At 44.5% G+C, this 22,493-nt stretch overlaps 2 protein-coding genes across 3 annotated transcripts in view; one reads left to right on the forward strand and one right to left on the reverse strand.

Annotated features, from left to right (window-relative positions):
* Positions 1-882: 882 nt before the first annotated feature.
* On the forward strand, positions 883-7,063 carry C18H17orf75 (chromosome 18 C17orf75 homolog). 2 transcript variants are annotated; one of them, XM_062011119.1, is made up of 10 exons: positions 883-1,066; positions 1,334-1,414; positions 2,037-2,162; positions 2,545-2,685; positions 2,882-2,948; positions 3,403-3,522; positions 4,156-4,220; positions 4,344-4,480; positions 5,002-5,105; positions 5,663-7,063. In XM_062011119.1, exons 1-10 carry the CDS (start codon positions 930-932, stop codon positions 5,870-5,872), a joined length of 1,188 nt encoding a protein of 395 aa, XP_061867103.1. In that variant the 5' UTR covers positions 883-929; the 3' UTR covers positions 5,873-7,063. The 2 variants fall into 2 exon arrangements, with proteins under 2 accessions (XP_061867103.1, XP_061867104.1); XM_062011120.1 differs by lacking the exon at positions 2,037-2,162.
* Positions 7,064-12,947: 5,884 nt separating this feature from the next.
* The window catches only part of RHBDL3 (rhomboid like 3), a 56,213-nt gene continuing 46,667 nt past the window's right edge, over positions 12,948-22,493 (reverse strand). Inside the window, 6 exon segments of the mRNA XM_062010940.1 lie at positions 12,948-13,219; positions 13,925-13,985; positions 14,195-14,295; positions 16,309-16,421; positions 20,879-21,027; positions 21,745-21,969. Of these exon segments, the coding sequence (XP_061866924.1) occupies positions 12,948-13,219; positions 13,925-13,985; positions 14,195-14,295; positions 16,309-16,421; positions 20,879-21,027; positions 21,745-21,969 (921 nt within the window).

A 22,493-nucleotide genomic window follows, 5' to 3' on the forward strand; every position in this document is an offset into this window, starting at 1 on the left:
AGAACTCCCTGCCCTGCCAGGTGCCAGAGAACGGGTAGGCAGAGAGTTCACTAAATAGAAAACAAAATATATGCCGTATAAGATTTTGTATGAGTACGGTGCGGGATGTAATGTTGGGTGTGCAGCTTTGTGGAGCTACCCCCCAGCACCTGTGTGCAGACACAAACTACAGCATTATCTGGCCTGTGTGTAGATTGGTGCATTGCACATTGAGCATTAATCCACTTTTTGGACAACAGGGCCAAGGGCAGACCCCCTGTTACAGTTACATCACACTGGGGGCATTCCAGGGTTGCGACTCCTGGAGTGCTGCTGCAGGCACGGAGCAAAAGCTCCCGCCTGGCCCGCGGGGCTCGTCTGCCACAGCTGCCTCTTCTGAGGCTGAGCTATCAAACCGCCTGTTTTAACAAGAAAACACCCATTCCTGAAGCATAGAAAGCTTTTTAAAGACAGACGGCCCGACTAATCCTGTGTCAGATGTGATTCCAACGGGTCCTGCCATTGCGTCAGTGAACAGCTTCTGGTGGGTGACCTGCACGGATCGAGGAACTACCGCGTCTATGCTGCATCTTGCAGGAAATCACGTAAACGAGGAGCTGCAGCACCAGGCGCTTTTTCAGCCTAGTCCGGTACAGCCCCGGTTCGGGTGAGGACACGGCCTGCCGCACCTTGGACCCCGCCTGGCGATGACTCGTCAGCCGCCGCCCCCCGGCCGCGCCGCCAGGCCTGCCCACGGCCGCGGATACACGCCCTCGGGGCGGGCGGGCGGGCAGGAGCCGCGCCGCAGCGCTGCCGGCGCGCCCGTCCTCCCGCCGCTCTGCCCGGCCTGGCGCGGCCTCCGGGGCGGGGAGCGGCGAGCGGCGAGCGCGGGGCCCGCGGCGGGCGGGCGGCGGGGCCGAGGCGCGGCCCGGGCGGCGGCTGGACCCGGGATGCTGCCGGCGATGCCGGACGGCGACGAGCGGGAGCTGGAGAGCAGCGAGGAGGGCGGCGGCGGCGCGGGCGAGGAGCGGCGGCCGGAGCGGCACGACAACACGTACCACAGCTTCTACGGCTACCGGAGCTGCAGGTGAGCTCCTGGCCGCCGCCGGGGCCTCTGCTGGGGCCTGGCGAGCCCGCCCGCGGGGAGGCCGTTTCCAGACCTTGCCAGCTCCCAGCTGCTCGAATTACCCTTATTTCTCCTCTCTCTCTCTTCCCGAGGAGAATTTTTTCCTCTCACGATGACCCGGTTCCCTGCTTTAAAACATCCTCAGGCCATACCTTTCCCCGCCGTAGCCCTTTTTCCCTGTTCTGTGTGTTGCGGCTGTAAAACCAATGACGAGGACTTGATTTTCAGGTCCCCGCAGCAGGGAGCTGACAGCGGGGATGGCAGCCCCGGCAGCACGGCGGCAGAGACACCCACCAGCGAAGACTTCAGGTAAAGTCCATCAGCAGAACAGTGTCTCTGCTGTGCCCTGTTTTGAGTCCTTGTTGCATTGCTGTTAGGTGAACAGTAAGCAAGTGTTTTAAAATTGTGTTCAGCTCTTTGAAGCAGAAACCTCTCTGAACACATACTGAGGCTCCCTGGGTACTTTTTCTGGAATACCTACAGAATAGACACGACTACAGAGCTCAGATAATGTATTAAACTATCACCTCTGAGTCTGAACTCTGTTTCCTTTGCTACTAATACTTGACATTTCTGTATTGGCTTAGGTCTTAACGTACATAAAATTCATTAAACAAATTGACATCTTTCCACAAGCTCTGTAATGGAGTTGTTGCTCTCTATTACAACCAGGGAAACAGGAACAAAGAGGGGCAGTGCCTTGTTCAGAGCTGCTGAGAAGTTCAGCATCAGCTGACAGACTCCAGACTTCTGGTCAAACCACTGAGTGCGTTTCTCATGGGTCAGAAGTCACAGTGCAAGTTAGCTGTGAGCCAGAGAGAGGTCATAGTGGTACCCCTTCTACAAGCGTGGCTGGCTCTGCACTTGTTCAGAGAAACAAAGCAATAACATTTGCTTGTTGTTAGCGTTTTTTCTTTGTTGTTTTTCAAAGCCTCTCCTTGCTGGACACTAACTTACCCGCTGAAGCAGAGACCGAATTGCGCAGCTTTATTGCGAAGCGTCTTACTAAAGGAGCCTTGTTTGAAGGAATGGGGAACGTAGCATCAGTGGGACTGAGGTAAATTGTCAATGAGAAACTAAGAACCACTGGCAGCACTGCACATCTTGCTGTCTGCTGCTGTGCTTAGGTTTAATCCTGATCCCATGTTCTCAGTCTCTTGCTGCTGTTAGTAACAGCTTCATGCAATGGCACTTTCCCTTTTTCTAGGTAGCTCTGAGAAATACTGTTGGAGTACTTAAATGCTATATATGTATATTTCTTTTCAATTACTCTGATGGTACATCAGAGGGAAAAAGAGAAGGTCTAGGAGCTCTGTATAGGACCACAGGAGTCACCAGTGCCAGCGGGTGAAAGTTGTTTACAGGAGTCATGTGTCTGCCTCCTGCACTTACTGTGATATATCTGTAACAATTTCTTTTCTTTTTTATTTCCTATATAGCATACCAGAATATAAAATTGGTTGTTATTACTGTCATTTCCAACAAGAAAATCTTCCAGAAATGGCAACACTGGAACCAGACATCAATGCTCCAGAGTATGTGGTTTGTTTCTTAGGTGGCTCAGAGAAAGGTCTGGAACTATATCCTTACCTTTAACTTTATCTGTGTGGAGAGGGAGATGATGTAGAAATGATGTTCTCATATAGTCTGTTTCCTACTTGAAATCAGCTCGTTTGTTCACACCTCCAAGTAACTGAAGGTGTCAGTAACAGCCCTGTACTGAAAGGGAAAAATGCAGGTCTTAACTAATGCATCTTATTTTCCTTAAGAAGATACTTTCAGACTTGAGCTGGACAAATACATTCAAAATCTGAAGATAAACCAGATAAACCTTGATTTGGAGGTAAGGCCTAACTCTTTACATAAATTAATTATTAAAACAATCTGGAAGACTTAGTCTGTAGAGACAAAATAGGTGTTTTAAGTACCAGGATGAAACGCAGAGAGCTACCTGATTCACTCTGGTGACAGTGGATGTCTAAAGTGCTGATAAGGATTTTTAGCAGGTATTTTTCTTGTCACAGTAGAAAGAAATGATGTGTCTCATCCTGTCTGCTGTTACATGGCCTTTGCTTAGTACATACCATAATATTACAGTTCTGTCCTTAAAATGTGAAGCCCTTAAAGTGTGGCTTTAAATGCCAGACTCATTATTGTAGTTTACCATGGTTGGAGATTCAGAAGGCTCTGACATCCCTGTATGTTAGGATGAACAGATCATTAATAAGGCTTCTAAATGGAAAAAATAATCTGTGTAGAAATTTAATCTGTAGTTTTATTATTTCTACTTGTTACAGCAAAAAACCTTGGAGACCTCTGTTAAGCCCTACTTGAGCAGCTGGTTTGAAAATGCCATATGTCCTATTCAGAGAGTTGTCCACCTCTTCCAGGAGAAACTCGCCTCTTTGTTACATGCTGTAAGTGTATTTCAAACTGGAAAACTTAACAAAGCTTCAGAAGGAAACTCAGGGACTCCAGCCATGGTTCAAATGATTTCTGCATTTGCTTTCTCAGGCAGGAGTAAAATGAAAAACAACTTTATTCACCTATTTTATTTTCTTCAATTTAGGGCAAGCACTTTTTGCCTGCTTTATTGCTCAGGAAGCACAGAGCAATTTCTTCTAGCAATTTTTATAGCTAATTCATTTTAAATTACATAGTATAGTAGTGTCCAAGTTGAAATAAAAATGAGAAAATTAGAAACAGCATGAGAAAGGTGTCTCTGCTAGAATTCCTCTCAGCCAAAAGGGAAGTTATATTGTGTATGTGCCTCATAAAATTCACAGGAAACAGAAAAGAAATGAATCCTATCTCTAGTGCCTGAGTTTGAGGAGGTTTTGCATGGAATAGCTGATGAGGTATAATGCTGCATTTCTTCTGAATGCAGAACCAGCTGCAATGACTGTATGTGGAGCATTCCCTTAGCCTCCACTCTCTCTGAAAAGAGGAAGTTTGAAGTACCACATTATGTATTTAATGTTAGTAACTGCAATTTACCAACAAGAAGTAATATCAAAGTTGCATCCAGCTTTTTGTTCGTTTGCTTTAAGGCTCTGAGTTACACTCCTGTGGAAGTCAGAAATGCAGATGAAAGAACAGAAAAAGACATTAGCAGGTAAAGATACTCTTGTGACCAGGGAACCTGTGAGTAATTTGGCTTCTGTGTGTGACAGCCTCCTGCTCTTGCTGTTCAGGAGTTGTAAACCAGCAAAGAGTTCACAAGAGCTTTTTGTGTCAGGTTTCTGGCAGCTGCCAGCCTCCAAGGACTTGTTCAGGAAGGCACAATGACCTCCTTGTGTATTGCCATGACAGAGGAACAGCACAAGTCAATGATTGTAGACTGCAGTGGACCTCAGCCTCAGTTGCATAATGCAGGTGAGATTACAGCTGTGAACACTACTCCATGTTACTTGCTTGTATCCCACACCTGCTGAGAGTTGTGGATGTTGGAGGCAGTTGAGGATATTCAGAAGCTCATAAGTTTGTGCCCAGAAGATTTGGATTCTGGTTGGAAACTGGAACACCTTTCCTAGGGCTAGCTTGTTCTGCCAGACACACTGGAACTCTGGTTTGAAAATGATAAAACCCACAATGCATGTAGTTTGTGGACCATGAACCTGTGCCTTCTGTGTGTCAGGGAAGCTGCAGAAGGTGTTTTTTCCCATTACATTTCTGACAGATGTTGGGAAAAGGCTGAACAAGCAGAACAGAATGTCATGTAATTACTGTAGCTGTGTTTGCTCTTCTTCTCCATCTGTATTGTTTCTCTTAAAGACTTATTCCCTGGCCCAGTTATACTATTGCCAGTTGTTCTATGAGGTGAATGCAGCTATTTATTTTTCTTGAGCTCATTGACTTCTTGTCATCTCTTCTCTGTGTTCCTGAACATGTATCAGGAAGCAATAAATTCTGTGAGGACTGGATGCATGCCTTTGTGAATGGTGCTGAAGGTGGAAATCCGTTTCTCTTCCGTCAGATCTTGGAAAACTTCAAACTGAAGGTACCTGTTCATATCTGTTAAAGACTTGGAGAAGGCTTCAGGGTTACTGAGAGAGCAAATATTCTTTCTGCAGCAAAGAAGTTTTATGTTGTTTATACATCATTAACTAGTTAACTCTGAAGTGTGAGGACTGGCTTACTGTAGTTGACATGACCAGAAGGTGAAGTAGTGTGAAAGTTTCCTCACTGAGTACTCCAAAGGCATTTGCTCATATTTGAAACACTGTTAATTAGAGCTGTGCACACAATATCATGGAACTGCTACCATGGGTTCAGTAGTTAACACTTAAGTGATCTGACATAACACAAGAGGGGAACTCTTGTTGCAAGTTTGGACAGAGCAAGTTGTGATGTTTATGTGTTCTGCCTCGTTGCAGTAGCGGTGGTGAGATGCAGCAAAGACAGTCTTCAGTTCTTACCTTAGGAATTTGATACCACTGTTCAACAGTAGTGGAAGTGCCTTTGCTTCTCCTGCTAGTTTTCCTTCACTTTCCCTTGTGATTGTATGTTTTCTTTCCATGCAGAAGGGTAGGAAAAGCTCTGTTCCTGTTTTCCCAGGCTATACAAGACATCAACAACCTGAAGAGGTTTATCCGCCAGGCTGAGATGAACCATTATGCCTTGTTCAAGTGTTACATGTTCCTGAAGAACTGTGGCAGTGGAGACATCCTTTTGAAGATTGTTAAAGTAGAACATGCAGAAATGCCAGAAGCCAGAAATGTGGTGACTGTCCTGGAGGAATTCATGAGAGAAACAGCAGTGGCTTAAATGATTTTAATTGTTCTGTACTCGTTTGAGGGTAGTGTGAAATCACTGGTTTCTTCTTTGCAGCTTAGGTTCACTAGTGTGGCATTTTGCTTTTTTCTTTAAAAGTATTACCTAAGTTGCACTTTTCTCTTTTTCAGAGGAAGCAGGATGAGCTTTTTTAATGTGTAAATATCAGGCCATAGAAACTGCTGCATAGTTTCAGTGCTTACCAGAGTCTCCAGCTGACTTGCTCCTCTCTGGGGAAATCATGCCATTTGGTTTTTACAGTCATTGCATGAAACAAACTCAAATCCCTTAACCTTGTAAGCACTGCAGTGTTTTAAGTGTTTTAAATATCTTTTGAATGATAATGTCTAATCATTAAGATCTGGTTCCTTTTGTTTTAATATATAAAAAAGCACAAACATGTGGATAAATCAATAGTAAATGAATTAACCATTAGTTGATATGAGAGCATGGGTGACAAGGCTGTAGCTAGTTTCTACATTCCACTTTCACAGGGGCAGTTTGTTCTGCTGTTACTTGATAAGCAAGTGGGTTAGTGTGAAGCAGAACTGCCTTTGTGTGTGCTGGTCTGTGCACACACACCAGACATGTTCAATTCCCAGGCTATTTGATGAATCCCAGTCTTCATTTGTTTGCACTGTGGTCAAGACCTTTTCATGTTCTCAGCACCCATTCTGCATAATAATCATGTTTTTCAACCATAAGGAATCAAAACCTGAAAATTTAACAGATCAAATATTAATTTTAAATTAACTGAAACTTCTTCAGCAACTGAAGTAAACTAAATTCCCAAGTTACTTACTCAGACTTTAAAACACATCATTGTATTTCAGCAGTGAATTCTTACCCACATCACAGGACATTTAGACAGCAGAATACTCAAAGAAAAGCTGGAATCAAAACTTACAAGGTGTCTGAGTGACCATGCAAACAAGGACTATTCCTGCAAACCTGCCAGAAGCACCATTCCCTGTGGGAAAGCTTTCCTTTGCAGCAGAGCCTGTTGGAATGCCCAGCTTGGGGCACTGGAACAACTCTCCCTGAAAGGGTAACTGCAGCAGTCTCATGCAGTGAAGTTTGTTCTGCCAGTGCTGTGTACTGTGATGATAAAGGTTGAGTGCTTTCCTGTGACACCACAGGGTGGAACATCTTGTAAGGTTTACAATAAAACATTCAAATCCTTAATAGTGTGCCTGCATTAAATGACAAATGAATGTTGTCCTTCGGGTGTCCTGTTACAAACCCTTTGTTCACACAGCGCTGGAGAGCTCCTGGTGTAACTGCAGATGGCTGCAAGTGTTACAGTGACCACTGAGGTGACAGGTATGAGCAGGTCAGAGGTGGAAATAAAAACAGTATGAAAGGAAACAAGCCCCTGATTCTCTCACCTGCAGGAGCTGTGAGAAGTAGCAACATCTTCCTTCAGAATATTGTATTAATAAGTGAGTAAAGCAGTGCCACTCAACACATCCCTTTTGTTGCTCTTGTACATCTTTAACAAAGTTGGGGGACTGAGGGGCCAGTATTTTGTCTGACTAGGAGGCAGGGAAAAGCCCTGTCACAAGAGAAGGAGCCTGCACACCAATAAAAATATTCAAACAGTCCAATGCACTTTGTCATCACGTTCCCTGCAGTTCTGAGGTCGCTGCTGCACTACACTGTCAGTTGTCAACGGGTGGGACAAGATCTGAATTACAAGTCCCAAACCTTGTTATGTCTCATGAAGAAATAAAGCAGCACTTCACTCTCCCCTTTAAGACAGACACACAAATGAGTTATCAATGTCATTATTAAAAGATTACATTGCAGAGCTCAAACCCAACCACTCTTGTTAAATACTGTGGTAACTGCAAACAAACTTACAAAACTCTTTGAAAGTTTTCTCTTGGCTGCTTTTTTGGCTTGTGATGTAGAACAGCTGCATTTTACAACAGAAAACAAAAACACAACAAATTTAATGGATTCTACACTCAAATGATACAACAAAAATATCCAGAATGTACACAATACAAAAATAGTTGGAAACATCCCATAGCATCTTACCTTGCAAATATAACTTTGTTTTTACTAGCCCTTAACGGGAAAGTATCATTTGTTCAGTATTTTAAGGCAGAAAATTACATTGTTTAGTGCTTTGTGTTTAACATTTGGCTGTGTTGTTAGCATTAGCAGTGTAAGCAAGAGAGAAGTTGCATAAATCTAGCTTTATTTGCAAACAGACACGGTGAGGGAGTCAGGAGACAGTGAATATCTCTTAAGCTCACTGGAAATTAAGGTAATTCTGCTACTTAAATCAGACCTAGGGAATATTTTGTGCTCTGTGTTGTAAAGTCCCTGAAACATAGATTTTCTGTGCTACTACTGGCATTTCAGGAACACCTCATTAGAAAGCTTTTTCCAACTAAAAGCCAGTGATTAATGGTGACATTAGAAATTTACCTTTAAACAAGCTTGGTTTCTGTCCTGTGTGTAATTCTTTCATTACAGAGCTGCACAATGCACTGTTTTTCTTTATAACCAGCTCTCAGCATCCATGATTGCAGATGGAATTTTGGAACCATATCACAGAGTACTTTTGAGCAGCCACTACTGTAAAAGAAACAGAACAGCAGGAAAATTCAAAGAGGCTAAAACCCCAGAGGTTCTGGCCTTTGTTCTATAGACCCCAGTTTGCCTCCAGAGGTTGCTGGTGGTGAACTACATCTGTATTCTCCAGTTCCACTTTGGGTAAAGCCAGTGGATTGGGTTTTGAAAGCAAGTGAGCTGAGCTTCAATCCATGTAAACAGATAGTCTTGGAGCTCTTTACTCACTCAAGTATGTGTGAAAGTCCTGCCCACGATCCTGTGAGACTAAACATTGGCACAGAAGAGCAGCTGTCTTGTGAGGTCAGCAGATAGCTGTTATTTTAGTACCAGCTCTAAATGTGTCAGATTCCATCCTTCAGACCCCAGTTCAGATTGAAACTATTCAATCTGATTAAAAACACATGGTCAGTATAATCCATCAGAAGGAGCAAAGCCTTGGGATACTGAATCCCTGAGCTTTATTTCTAGTCCAGCAACCTCAAACAATGATCATTTCTCTGGCCTCCCCCTTTCCCATTGATAAAATACTTCCTACTGCTTAAAGAGCAAGAAGTGCAGAACCACAACGTGCCACCTAAGTGCTAAGATTCCTCATCAGCTGATGGGGAAAAAGTGACATAAGAACTCAATAAAAGCAAATTCATCAGCATCTTTACAACTCCTCTACACCTCCCTCAGGGATTTCTCCTCTCCCATCACTCCATTACAACCCTCCCCCTCCTCTTTTCTCTGTTAATAGCAATGTGTGTAAAATTAACCTCGATCTGCCTCCAAGCATCAAGGAATAAAAGGTGCAATTTGCAAGCCCTATGGACTTTTGATCCACCTGGTTCTCCTCCTCCTCTCCCACCTTCCTCCCTATGGCTGGCTGAGCCACTTTGCCCACCTCTTCTCTGGGATGAGGGACCAGCAAGCAGCTCCCAGCCAGGCCCATCCAGGCTGTGGCCATGCTGCTGGCAGATGTCCCCGAAGGAGCTCTGCAGTCAGCACCCCAGACTCTCCCAGGCAGCATTTCTACTCCCTACACCCGTTGTCTCTGGACCAGTGCTGTGAAATACTTACTAAATAGGAAGCCAGCATAAAACCAGCTTTTTATTTCCAGGTGGTGTGCCCTCACTCAAGGACACAAGTGTGAAATAACTTCCTCTAACATGCGCCGTTAGCTCGGTGCATTGGTGACAGTCCTGGCCTTTCTCTCAAGCACTGAACATCTGTAAATGTGGTAGATTCACATCTTACCCCATTGATGTAAAATCCTGGCAGCAGCTGAAATCAAACCAAACCAATCACCAAAACCTGTCCCTCGGTAGATGGCTCCAGGAACACGTCACTGACTGACAAGTTGGAGCCACAAATAAGCAGGATGGAGAATATTGCGTCTCCAACACAAGTTGACAGCTTCAAGGACATCTGGAGGTAAAACAAAGCCTGGTTGCTGTTAGCTCTCTGATGCTGCAGCACTGTGGCACTCCTGGGTGCATTAGAAAATAACAACTAGATTTCCTGATACTCTGTAAAAACTTGACAGGTTTGCACAGTGTAATTTTAGCAATTAAAACCAAATCATTCTAAAAGTTTAAGCACTTTGCTCTGCTCCTGATAGATTCTTAGCACACAACAGGCTCTGTGTACAACCTGCTCTATGTGTAGGGGGAGATTTCAGCTCTGATGAATGGGAATGTGAGAGGGTTTCAGTTCTTCAATCATAATAAATCTCGTACTGCTTTAAAGGCTGCCCTTTCTGATAACCAGAGCTGCTTGTAGATTTGCTGAGGCAGGGTATGGGGATGCAGAATGGCAGCCAGAAAGATGAACAACAGCTTAAAAGAACAAGTCATAAGCTCAGTTTTCAGAGCTGTTTTCAACTGGTTCATGTAAACTCTTCATCAATGGATCCAGGACCAAAGAAGGGTGCCTGGATTACTCTGTTCAGCTCTCTCCTACTGCTGAGCAGAGGCAAAGGTATGTTGTCTGGGGACAGGCTGATGGAGAAACTGGTTGAACTTCTAACTTGCTGCCTCATCCCAGAGCAGATCACTGTCAGGCACAGAAACCTTTCCAAGAGAGAAACTGAGGTGCATGAAGGAGCTTTCAAGTCAATCAGTCCATAGTGTACTCCAGGAGATACAGCCAAAATTCTCTGCTCTGTTCCAATCAGCATTTTCTACCAAAATTTTCAAAGGTTTCCTCACACTTCCAGGGGAACTCCCATTCCTGCTCACCTCTGGTTTAAAGGCATCTGCAATCAGAAAGGCTTAGCAATAGGTGAGGAATGTCCTTCTGGGGTGTTAACCACACTTCTGTCAGTATTCTCCTACCTCTCTCACTCTCCTGTCGCTCCCCAGGCAGATGATTCCCACTGCTATGAAATGACTGAGCCAGCACCTGACACAGTGCACATAAACTCTCCTGACTGCTTTGATCTGGACCCTAACTGCAGATGTAAAGTTGGACAGGGAAACAATCCCTTTCTCCAAAAGGAACAGAGCTCTGACCTTTATCCTTTCCTCCCCTTCCTTGATCTGAAGGCCCATAAGCAATGTACTGGCTGTGCAGAGCAACAAAGGTGCAGTTGCCCTCAGAGAAGCTCATTCCTGTGCACAAAGGTGTCACAAGGTGTTTCTTTTGCAGGTAAGGCGTATTCCAGGCTGTAGTAACAATTTCTGCCTCTTCCCTTTCCCCGAGGCAACAAGAGTTTTACTAATAAATACAGTGGGAGCAGAACTTCACCCTTCCAGAGCAGAAATACTTTTCCCATAAGAAGCAAAGAAGGGGGCAGCTGCTAAGTGCTTGTGAAAGACAGATTCCTAATAATTTGTGGCATCATCTGGCAGCACCAATTACAGAGCTGAGAGAATATTACAGAGAGAATAAAGCCCACAATACAGAGACAATTTGCTACAAACGTGACTGCTACAGTGCCCATGAGATGTACTGTGGAAGGCTCTACTGGCTGGTGTCTGGGCACCAGGATGCAGACAGAGGAAGAGAAGAGCAAGTCTACAGAGAGACTCCTTTATCCAGGCCATCAAATTAGGTGGGTAAGGGAGAGAGAAAGGAGGGCATTCACGTTCCTGGACTGTAGTTTGGCAACTCTCTAAAGAGAGAGGCAAAATAACATAAGCACCTTGCAGAGAACTACACCTATAAGCACTGCTTGTGCTACAGATGTGCCACTCTGGTCCCCAGGTCTGTGCAGCCATCTGTCTGTACTGTGCTACAGGGCAGTTACAGATTGCTAAAACCTGGGCTTGACCATCGTTAAACAAAAAGGCATCACTGCACCTGACTGTTGCTTGGAGCCTCTGAAGGTCCATTGTCTCAGGAAGAGGCATCTTTAAAACTTAGCAATTGCTTTAAAATCATATCACAATGATCATTGTAACACACTAACAGCCTTTGCACTTCAGTGGGAAATCAGTGCTACCATACAACCTGATTTCATTCCACTGACTTCAGTGGACAGATTTGGCCCCAAATGGTCTGTATGGCTGTAAAGACTAGATGGTTCCCATCTTGTGCTGCTATAGGTGATCTGAGCCCCACTTTTCCAGTAAGAACCTGCTGGGACAGTTGAGATCCTTGCTAGGAGCTCATTGCAGGCTGGGTGTTAGATCAATATGGCCAGAAAAAAAAGTGAGAAGAAAACAGCACCTGAATGTCACCTGATAAAGAACACACTTGAACATTTGCCCTCCTTTTCTGCATCCCTCAAAAAACAAACCCCAGCCACGGCCTCTAGTCAGAGCAGGCTGGGGGGAAAAATAAAGGATTTGAAAAAAGAAATCAAGTGAAACATGCACAGTAAAAGTCACCTCTGGCTGGGTGTCCACAACACTCTAAGAGTTCCCAAGATTTATAGTGCAATTCCATGTGACCTGTAGACCAGTCTCCGTCACGTTGGGTGATCAGGTTCTGCTGATTCCTTTGCAAGGTGCATAAGACAGGTTTCACCATAGGCTAAAGCATCTTAGGAACCATTCAAGTAATTAAACAGTGGCACTGGTATGGTTGAACAGTCAGATGTGTCCATAGAAACCAAACCCAAGCTGCCTTGTGAGTACTGCACGAGTCTCTAATCAGTAAATGTCTGCTCTTTTTCCCTTTTAGTGCTCAGTAACATTGAGAAGATTCATTCAACAACTGGCCACAATTCCAGCACTGACCTGGAAAATACAAGTATCTTATACAAAATCCTGATGTGTGCTAATGACCAAGTGATAAGTGCCCAGGTACAAGCTGCCCAAGGAGAGCCCTGCCAGTGGAGAAACTGCAGGGTCCAGGCCAGCCAGTATTACAGTACCTGCTAGATTTGTGAACAAACTGATCAGCCCATTCTTTCATGAGATCTTTAAGCATCTCCTCCAGCACACACTTGTGTTCAAAAGAATCACTCTCCCCTAAGTTAAATATAAAAATAGATCCTCCATCTTCATTCATTTAACAGGATGACTTCCACTCCCAAGTTTTCTGTCCCAGCTTTTCAAGGAGGGGGAGGTAGCTTTAGATCCAACAGGCTGTAGGCAAAAATGTTCCAGAAGATGGCAAACAAGACAAAAATGACATAAATAGAAAGGAAGATCCACCATAAAGTCTGATCTTGGAGTCTCTGCTCATAGTTCCTCAGGATGATGACACCAAGGGTGATTCCAACCATCACTCCTCCCAGGTGAGCCATGAAGCTGGGGTGTGGGCAGGGTGGGTAAGCAGAGGGGTGGAATCGCAGCCACACAGCTCTTCCAAATTCAAAGCTCACTGGAACAAAGGAGGAAAAAGAAATCAATTTTCTGGGTCCATCTCTTCCTAAGCTCACTTTGCAGACAGAGCTGCATCCCTGGAGAGGGAGAAATTGCCCTGTATGGTGAGTGCAGGGAAGCTGGGATGCCATGGCTGTGTAAGGACTGTGGCACATGGGCGTAGGTCTCCCCAGGGTTGGGGAGTGGTCTGGGTTTGTGGGAGTGGAGATAGGTTGGGGAATATTTGCCTTCCAAAATTTATATCAAAATCATTAAAAAAAGGTAGACTTTGAAGACAACTGCCCATGACAAACAATGACAGTTTCCCTGATCGTGCCACCCTAGGGATATGGCTGGAAGGTAATCCATTAACGTGTGTATAATGCTGTTTTATCCCAGATGGGAGGTGCTGTAGGAATCCTCAGTACCATCATTATGAAAGCATTGATTGTTTGCAAATTCAAAGGCAAAACATTTCAGTCCCAGATCTTCACAAACACCACAAGCTGCAGATGCTGGCTACCAACAAACCCTCCTTTACACGCTTGTGTTGAAGGCCAAAATCTGCATTTGAGAGTGATGTGGTTTCTGCTGCCAGAAGTTCCAGCTGCAAGTTCTTACCAAAACTGCTGCAAAGTCAAAACTCTCTGAATCAGCACAGACTCTTATGACAAGGACAAACAGAACAGGACTGTGGGTGTGCCAAGTGTTGCACCGTACTTACTACAGATCAAGGCAACAGCCATGCGCAGCAGTTTGAATTGGCACTTCATTCCTGACCAGTTCTGGAGAAGAGACAAAACAAAGGAAAAGGGGAAAAAAAAAAAGTGATGCTGCATGCAGAGCTGGAGGGATGTTACATTCAGAGCTACCCTGGAAGAGGATGAGCATCCCTTGAAAAAAATCCCTTTCATTGCCAGGCTCTTTCCAATCCTTCTGGGCCACCAGACCCAACCCACTTCCAAAATGGTTCAACAGTCATTCTGGTACTCACCATGACTATATTGGCCAGGTGAGCTGAGACAAGAGCATACACACCTCCTGAGGAACCCACCACAGGCGCAGTCATGTCAGCTACTGACACTGCCAGGGACCCTGGGAGAAAGAACAAGGACAATTGGCAGCCAAATGAACACACTCTCCCCTACCCAACATCCCTGCTACTGCCCATTTTGTGCTAATTGCTGCAGGTCAGTAATATATAGACAGAGAAGGGAGCTGGGGGGGAGAATTAATTGACTTGTGGAGCTAATTTACTCCTGTAGAACGGACAAGACACTGACTGATCAATTCTTCTGGACCTACTTTAAAAGCAGCCAAGCAAGGCAGCAAAGTATCTTTCAATCTATGCTGCAAAAAGGCACTTACACCCTCATTAAAAGAACACAGAAGCAGGAGCCAGATGTCTATGTCTTGCTTCTCACCTGAAGATAAAATAGAAGTAGCTCCCATGCAGGCAAGACAAATATTTGCACAGTGAGAAGGAACTGGAGACTTGTAACTTAGCACAGGCCTCTGATCAAAGCACAGCCTGCTACTTATAAAACTAGCTCAAAATAACCTGGATGGAGGCAGTAAACACAAGACAGCAAAACAATCACATAGAGCCATCACTAATGACAATAGATACCAACACAGACACTGCTTGTCCTCATCCCAACCTGAGGCTTGGAGCTGCTCAAAGCTCATTGCAAGCTTTAAGAATAATTAAAGAGACAGAGAGACAAAGGCAGGCTTGGTGTCACAAGGCAGGGATGTCAAAGACCTTTGTGATAGAATGGCAGGGTTGGGAAAAAGACACAATGGCAAATCTAGAGAGAGTCTTCAGTAGTACAGAATGTAACAAGCTTCTTTGCTAATTGCTTAGCTGATTCTGGGTCAAGAAAGTGCTGAGGTTCCATCAGCTGACTGCTGAGAGCTTCCTCCTTCACTGTACAGCCCTGAGACTTCTTAGCTCTTAAACACTGCCATTAAGGAAAATGTTAATGAGAAGTTAAGAAAGGAGTCAGGAGAACTTGCAGAACTCCTCAGACATTGTGCTGAGTGTCTCGATCTCAGCCTCAACATGTCTTAGTAAAGCCAGGCAAATGAGAAACAAACACAGAAGCAGGGGAGTGGCCACTGTGGCCTGTATCTACATTTTACTGTTCATTCCTGATTGTTTAGGAGCTGTGTTATCTTTATGTTGCCAGATCCTCAGCATAAGTATATCTCTCTCTCTCTCCTGGCACACATCAAAGAATAAAGCATGTTTAATGACTGGCTAACAACTCAAACAGGTAAGGGTGACATGGGATGCTTTTCTCTGTGGGACTGTCCAGTCACATTTGTAGTTCCATCCTGCATCCAATGGCATGTGTTTGTACTGTGCCCAGACCTGTGTCCTGGTCCAATTATTCTTTCCACAGTCTCTCTCCTGGAATGCAGGATTTATTAGTACCCAATGCAGCCCATTTTACAAGGCTTTATCTGCTCATTATGGAAAAAAATAAAATGATGTAGCTGGAAAACAAACCTCACCATAAATCTTGAACTAAGGCAGTTAATTGTTGCCTGAGCTCTACTGTGAAGCCCTTGGTTGTTCTCACACTCTCCTCCTGTTTTAATGAGATGTTGATCTACTGTCAGCTAACTTCCATCACCTCCAAACTGCTGGAAATGTCAAACATAAATAAAAGCAATATAGCACAAACTAAAAATCAATCAAAGCCCATGGCTTCATGATTAAATGAATTTCCAGGTTCCTGTGCACTGTGCACAACCTACAACCAAACACTTCTTCCCTACTCAGGCTGTAGTGTGACAACAGGAAAGGAAGAACATGACCTCCACGTTCAGGAAGGCCATCTAAAGGAGGCTACTTTAAAGTGACAGGTTGATGATGCTTTTTTAGCAGGTCTCCTAAACACAGAGCTTATGGCTAGTTAGAAACGTATTTTAAACTGCAGCATATTTCCCACTTCAAGCCTCCAAAAGAATTTCACCACACAGGTCAGTGTCTGTTCTTCTCCTATACCACAGCATCACAAAACGTTTCTCCTACAAAGAAGTGAGCACAGATGATTTTCAGATGCTTCTCCATCTGGGGCATCCAGAGGTGTCACCTACCTGCCACAACTCCAGCAACATACACAAAACTGATCCTTGCAGCTCCATGCACCATTTCCAGGGGAACCCCAACCAGGAGCTGAAGGACAACATTGAGTCCAAGGTGTTCTATCCTGCAGAAAGGAAAAACAACAGTTGACCTCTTTTCTAACTCTTTGTCTCCCTTCTCTAGCCTTGAGACAGAGCTATTTTGGAAAGGGAATCAAACAGCACCTGCTTCATGAAAGTATATTGTAAAGCTGGAAAAACAATGGTTCCTGAAAAAAATCAGTCTGAGAGCTGTTTCTTCTCTCCTTGCCTTTATCTTTTTCATATTCACCCAGGTCCTTTCAGCCAAAGACCTCAGAGCATGTTTGGCTTTCTGCGAGACTTTATTATAATTACTGTTATTATTATTTGAAGAAGTTAAATGACTTGTCCAAAAAAGCAGCAAGATGGCAGCAGAGCCTGGAACAGAAGCCAGAAACTTGACCGGTTCCTCTCCTTTCCCCTCCTAATGACACAGCCTTTCCCTGCACACACTGTGCTGCCATGATGGGGAGCACACAGTAACAGCAAGATAAGCCTCATAGCACCAGGACAGTTGCCATTTCCTTGTGACACATAATATTGCTTTACTGTTTGTGCCATCTGACCCTCACCCTCTCCTGCTGGCCTGCTTCAGTGTGGTCGTGCTGAGAATGGGAAGCAAAGGGTGTTTTTATCTCTGGTTAGGTGCCTAGTGAGACACAAGGTGGTTTTGCTGAAGATCTCTGTTCACCTACTCTTGTTAGCACTATAGTCAATGGCAAAACTCCTGCTGAACACAGTGGGAAAAGCTGGGCTGTAGTCTTGTAGAAAACCCCACTGTGCACATTGTACAGGACCACTTGCAGCCAGAGGTAGAGTGTGCAACAGCTAAGGTGTGTGTATTTGCTGTTCAGGGCAGCAGTGTTCTCCTGTGCTGAATCAATGGCTTCAAAGCAAGTTGGTTGTTGCTCTGATCAATCATACTTAACTAAACTGTCCTGCTACTTTTCAAAGCTCTATACAAATATTTACTAGTGCCTTTGCCATCTGCAGGATCTTCCAGTGAGGTAACAACAGCACTAGGCCCCTGAACAAGATCCTTCTCAACACTGTGCTGGTGTTTGAGATTCACTCTGGGCTCACAGGGCTGTGAAGAGCATAACCAGTAGGCTGATGGAAGTTCTTCTTCCCCTCTGCTCTGCCCTGGTGAGGCCACATCTTGAGTTCTGTGTCCAGTTGTGGGCTCCCCAGTTCAAGAGAAGGGAACTGCTGGACAGAGTCTCGTGGAGGGTAGACCCAAATGACAGTGGCACCCTTAATGAGAAGGCTAGCATCTCTGGGGGCTAATGCACTGAAAACCTACATCCTATTTTGCACAGGAAAATTATTGCTCACAGCCAGCCACTGGCAATCTTCAGTTTAACTTACATATTTTTTCACAGTTTGGGTCTTTCTTCATGTTACCATAGTAATTCCCCATCTACATCAGAGAAAAATGCTGATGGTGAGATGCAGTAGTGACAGAGTCTCATAAGTGGGAATTTAAAGTTGGACTGGAAAAAAATGCTAGAAATGATATCACAGGAAACAGTCCTTTTCAGATATCTGCATAGGTTTGCTTCCATTGACTTTTTCTCCAAGGATAATTGCTTCTCTTGCACGAGACACTCAGCACTGCCATCTGTCTCATAGGAAGCTGCTACACGGAACTGAGTTGGTTTTATTAGCTTACTCAAGACTTTTGAAGCCACTGGGCATGGGCATATTCTGGCACTCATTCTGATCCTGAACGTTTGCAGAACTTAGGAACTAAATTAGGAATTACCAGTAAAGGTCATTCTGAGATCACAGAAAAGCCACAGCATCCAAGGGCCCTTTGACAGGAGGAAGAAGCCTTGGCTGACACATAGCCAACGTCATGGGGCAGTGCCTGACATTTTCACACAAAGCACTGGGTGTTGTTTTTCAAAGGAAGCTTTTGTAAGGGCTCGGCAAACTTTATCCTGGACTCTGAAAAGTGACTGCTCTGATTCACAGCTGTTCTTAAAAGACTTTCCAGGAGCAACCCCATTCACTTCTCCTCCCCATCATGCTAAGAGCTTTGAAGGCTCCACAGTCAATAAGCACCCATAAAATATAATTAGCCTTTGCCAGTGCTGAATGCATCATTCTTGAAATGACAATTTCATTGATTTATTAAAGACTTTCTCCTTCCCTGGGACCAAACAAATGGGATCCAGTATCAATACAAGTCATTAGTTATGGCAGTGTTACAAATGTGTGGGCCCCAGATAATCAACGTCGTCTTTCCCTGAAAGCAGAAGGGCAGAATTTACAACTTTGCTTTCCTTTTCAGCCCTTGACAAAGCTCCCTCCATCAGGACCAACACACAGGCTGTGCACTTTTGGAATCTTTCTAGAGGCACAGCTACCCAAGCCTTAGCAACTGCTGTCTTCTTGGACACCTTCTGGCTGCTACTTGCTCTTCAAAGTAACAGATCAAGTGCCCTAAATCAAGGAGCAATCCACATTACCATTTTAAAGTCTCAGCTGGAAGCAGGATAACAGTAGACTCTATGCCATTGTGTTAGCCTCTCATTTGAAAACAAGAGGAGAATGATGGGCTTCCACTAATAAATGTTATTACATTTCCAAGATTTATCTGTTCTCCTGATATGAAAGGAGCTTAACACATTAAAGTTTGCAATAAATGAACATTTAGCCTAACTCTAGATACTGTAGATAAATCATGGGGTTTATTGTTCCAGTGTCTCTCCATTGTTTTGAAGACCATGTAGCTAAAAGACTTGGAATCCATCTCAGAAACAATGAGTGTCCTGCAAACCACCTTCCTCACTGTTCACCTCTGAGACAGCTGCAGATGGGAAATAGACCTGAGACATTTTTCAGCCAGTAAGCATGAAGAATGCCAGAGTACTCCCTGCTACAAGAAAATGTGACCTTGCATATGTCAGAAAAACGTGCCACAGGTGATGCAGGAAGATATCTAAACACTGCAGAAATTGTCCTTTTGCAGGTGCATCTCCTGACATCTCTCCTAAAGCAATCTGCTGTTACATGAGTGATACAGTAGAACACCATCACCAGAAGAAAACCCTGATACAAATTAGCTAACGTTAGTTAAAATCAAATGTTTCTTCTTTACAGCAGCCCAGTTTTCCTCACCTCCTCAGCAAGGGAAACTTCCAATTCTCATTTTAAATAACCAGCTTTATGTCTAAGCCCAACAGTCTCCACCTGAAGACTGAAACCTACATACAGTTGCTATGTCCAGAAGTATCATCTCTAGTTTATTCCTGCTCTCCTCCTTGGGTGGAGTCTGTTCTGTCCTACAATTTTAACCCAGAGACATGTGCCCAAGGGCAATTACACACCAAGGCAGTTATTCCATGGCAGAGAAGAGACATCATCATGGTTTCCATCAGAGATATGGTAAAAGGAAAAGATCAGCCTGATCTTTGTAGCCTTTCATAGGAGACTATTGGCTGATGGAAGTATAAGCTTTCTATTTAAGAACAAAGGGTCTTTATCCAGTTTCAAACTATAAACTACTGCTAAAAAGCTCATTGCTGGGATTTTTCACTGACAGAATGTAAAAAAAATTGCAATTATCTGCCAAGAATGTGTGAAGATAATGATCTGAGAAACTACTCAGAGGGGGCAAAGTGTTTTGTACAGGCATGAACTTTCCTGTGACACTCACTCATCACCATGGCATCGCAAACATCACACAATTAAGTCTCTTTGAATCTTGGGAGGACAAGCACAGTTGAAAAGCACAGAGTTAGAATCCCCATGCCTTGTATTCTCTTCCCAAGTCTGCTACATTCCTCCCATGAGATGAAGGAGGATCTATTTTACTGTGCAGTTTCCTCTTGCATTTTGCATTGGATGGACCAATGTCAGTGCATCTGACCAGTCGAGGCTGTCAGCAATCCAGGAACACTGGTGTTTGTACAGTGTGGACAAAATGGGAGTAAAGTCTTGACTCGGGCTTCTAGGCATTAGCTCAATCCCTACAGAAGGGACAACGCTAACAAGTGATGACATACCATAGGCATAGGGAATTTAATTCACTCTTCCAGCCTCAACTAGAAAGTCTAGCAAGAATCTACCATGTAGTTTTTAAATACCAATCCAGCATCTTTGCAGACTTGTTCTACCACTTGCAGAGCTCTTCTAGAGGGACACTGGCCTTCATTCTACCACTTGCAGACCTCTTCTAGAGGGACATTGGTCTTCCATCTGGGGAGTTTTAGGAAGCACACACTTGAAAATGCACAAGAGGAAGGTGTAGTCCCAACACTGCTGGGGAGAAGGGCAGCATCTGTTAAGATCCTTATGTCATCTCTGCCCTTCAGAGATCTGTGAGGGTTTGCTCCTCACTGCCCAACACCTCCACAGCAGCTTCAGACTTTTCCACACAATTCAGAATGGATTTTTTAAAATGTATTTCTGAGCAGCTTCTATCATTTCCTCTTTCTCCTTCTCTCTGGGGAACCTCAACTGTGGAGAACCACCACAGTTTGTAAGTACTCACCCTGCATGCATGAATATGTAGGTTAGGTACCTCCAAGCCTGAGCACGGAGCTGAGGATGGTAAAGTAACGCATTCTTCAGGTATAAGGGGTGGCTGACTTGCAGCACAAATCTGTCTAATACCACTCCATTGTAAAGAAAAAAGGCAACCTGGAAAAGCAGGGAGATTCCTTGGTTAGCAAATGTCTTCTCTGTCTGAAAAGCACCGTGTAGCTCAAAATCATGGAGAAAAAGGTCCAATGTACAACATTTTTCTCGTATTTAACAGCTTTACACAGCATGAACACTCCCTGTTGTGAGGAACCTGCAACACACGGATACAACTATGTGTGCAGCTTTCTGTAACACACCAGCCACTGACTCAGAGGAGCTCTACTGATTAGTGCCCTATTATATCCTCCTTTGTGCGTGTTGGAGAGCATTACTCAGCAACAGTGCCAAGATCCCATTTGAGCAGCAGATGAGCAGGTCAGAATATTTAACTCAGTTTCTCTTCCCTCCTTTTCCTCTTCATTGACAGAATGAAGAGAAGGTAACCATACAGGATTTTTTTCCCTCTGATTCCATTCCCTGAATTACCAATTTCCCTACAACTGTCCAGATCTTCACTCCTCAAAGTTTTGCTACAGTTTCCCAATTCAGTAGTTTCATATACAGCTTGTTTCAATGACTAGTAACCACGCTTGGAGACAGGCTCACAGCCTCCACTTGCACACACACACATACAGGTAAGCCACAATGGCCATCACCTTCATGCTTGTTCGTGTCTGGATCTAAAAGACTCCCACTCTAGCCCTTGCTGCTGGCCCAGCAGTGCCTTCGGCAGTGTGGGGTGGGTTGCCAGGGAGAAGGTATTAAGGTACTTGCCTCTACAATAGTGATGGTAATCATGAACCAGGGTGGAGGGCAGCAGGTGTAGCTGTCATAGTACCACTTGCGGTCTATCTCTCGCGGCAGGGTTTCGTAGGCGACGTGCCGGATCAGCCTCTGGGACAGGCTCAGCCCCGTTTCCTCCAGCAGTGCCTTGCTGCACAGCCTCCTGTTCCCCTGAAGGATGGCTTGGCGGAAGCTATTTGACCTTTTGTTGCTCATCTGGGTAAAAAGGAAGAAACAATGAGGATAAAGCACATCCACCTGGGAAGATTAGTGCCAGTCTGGCAGCATCAGATCCAGGCAGGCAGGAGAACCACCATCAGGCTGGAGCTCCAGGAATTAAGTCTCAGGATGATCACAGGGTGACCTACATGGGAGGCAAGGAGAACCAGTACCAGGGTTCACTACTACTATGCCAATAAAAGAGGTCAGGGCAGAATAATGCAAGGCAGAGCAGAGGCTGCTGATGCACCTGGGCAGAGCTCTCCTGGCAAAGAAAATGATCCTGTTGTGTAAAACAAAAGTGCATGAACAACAACAACAACACAACAAACTGAACTGGTGTACAGGCTGCCTCAGCTGCTGTAAACTTGCAAGAGGAAAGGATTTCTTCTTTTAAACCCTTATCCTCAGGTTTTGAGACAGTGCAGGCTTCAGAGGACACAGCTAATTTGTATGTGCATTATCATCTTACATGCATAGAATTATCTGTCTATCTTTTTGAGCACACACTTTCACAATTT

Source organism: Colius striatus, chromosome 18, assembly GCF_028858725.1.
Source record: "Colius striatus isolate bColStr4 chromosome 18, bColStr4.1.hap1, whole genome shotgun sequence".
Lineage (NCBI taxonomy): Eukaryota > Metazoa > Chordata > Aves > Coliiformes > Coliidae > Colius > Colius striatus.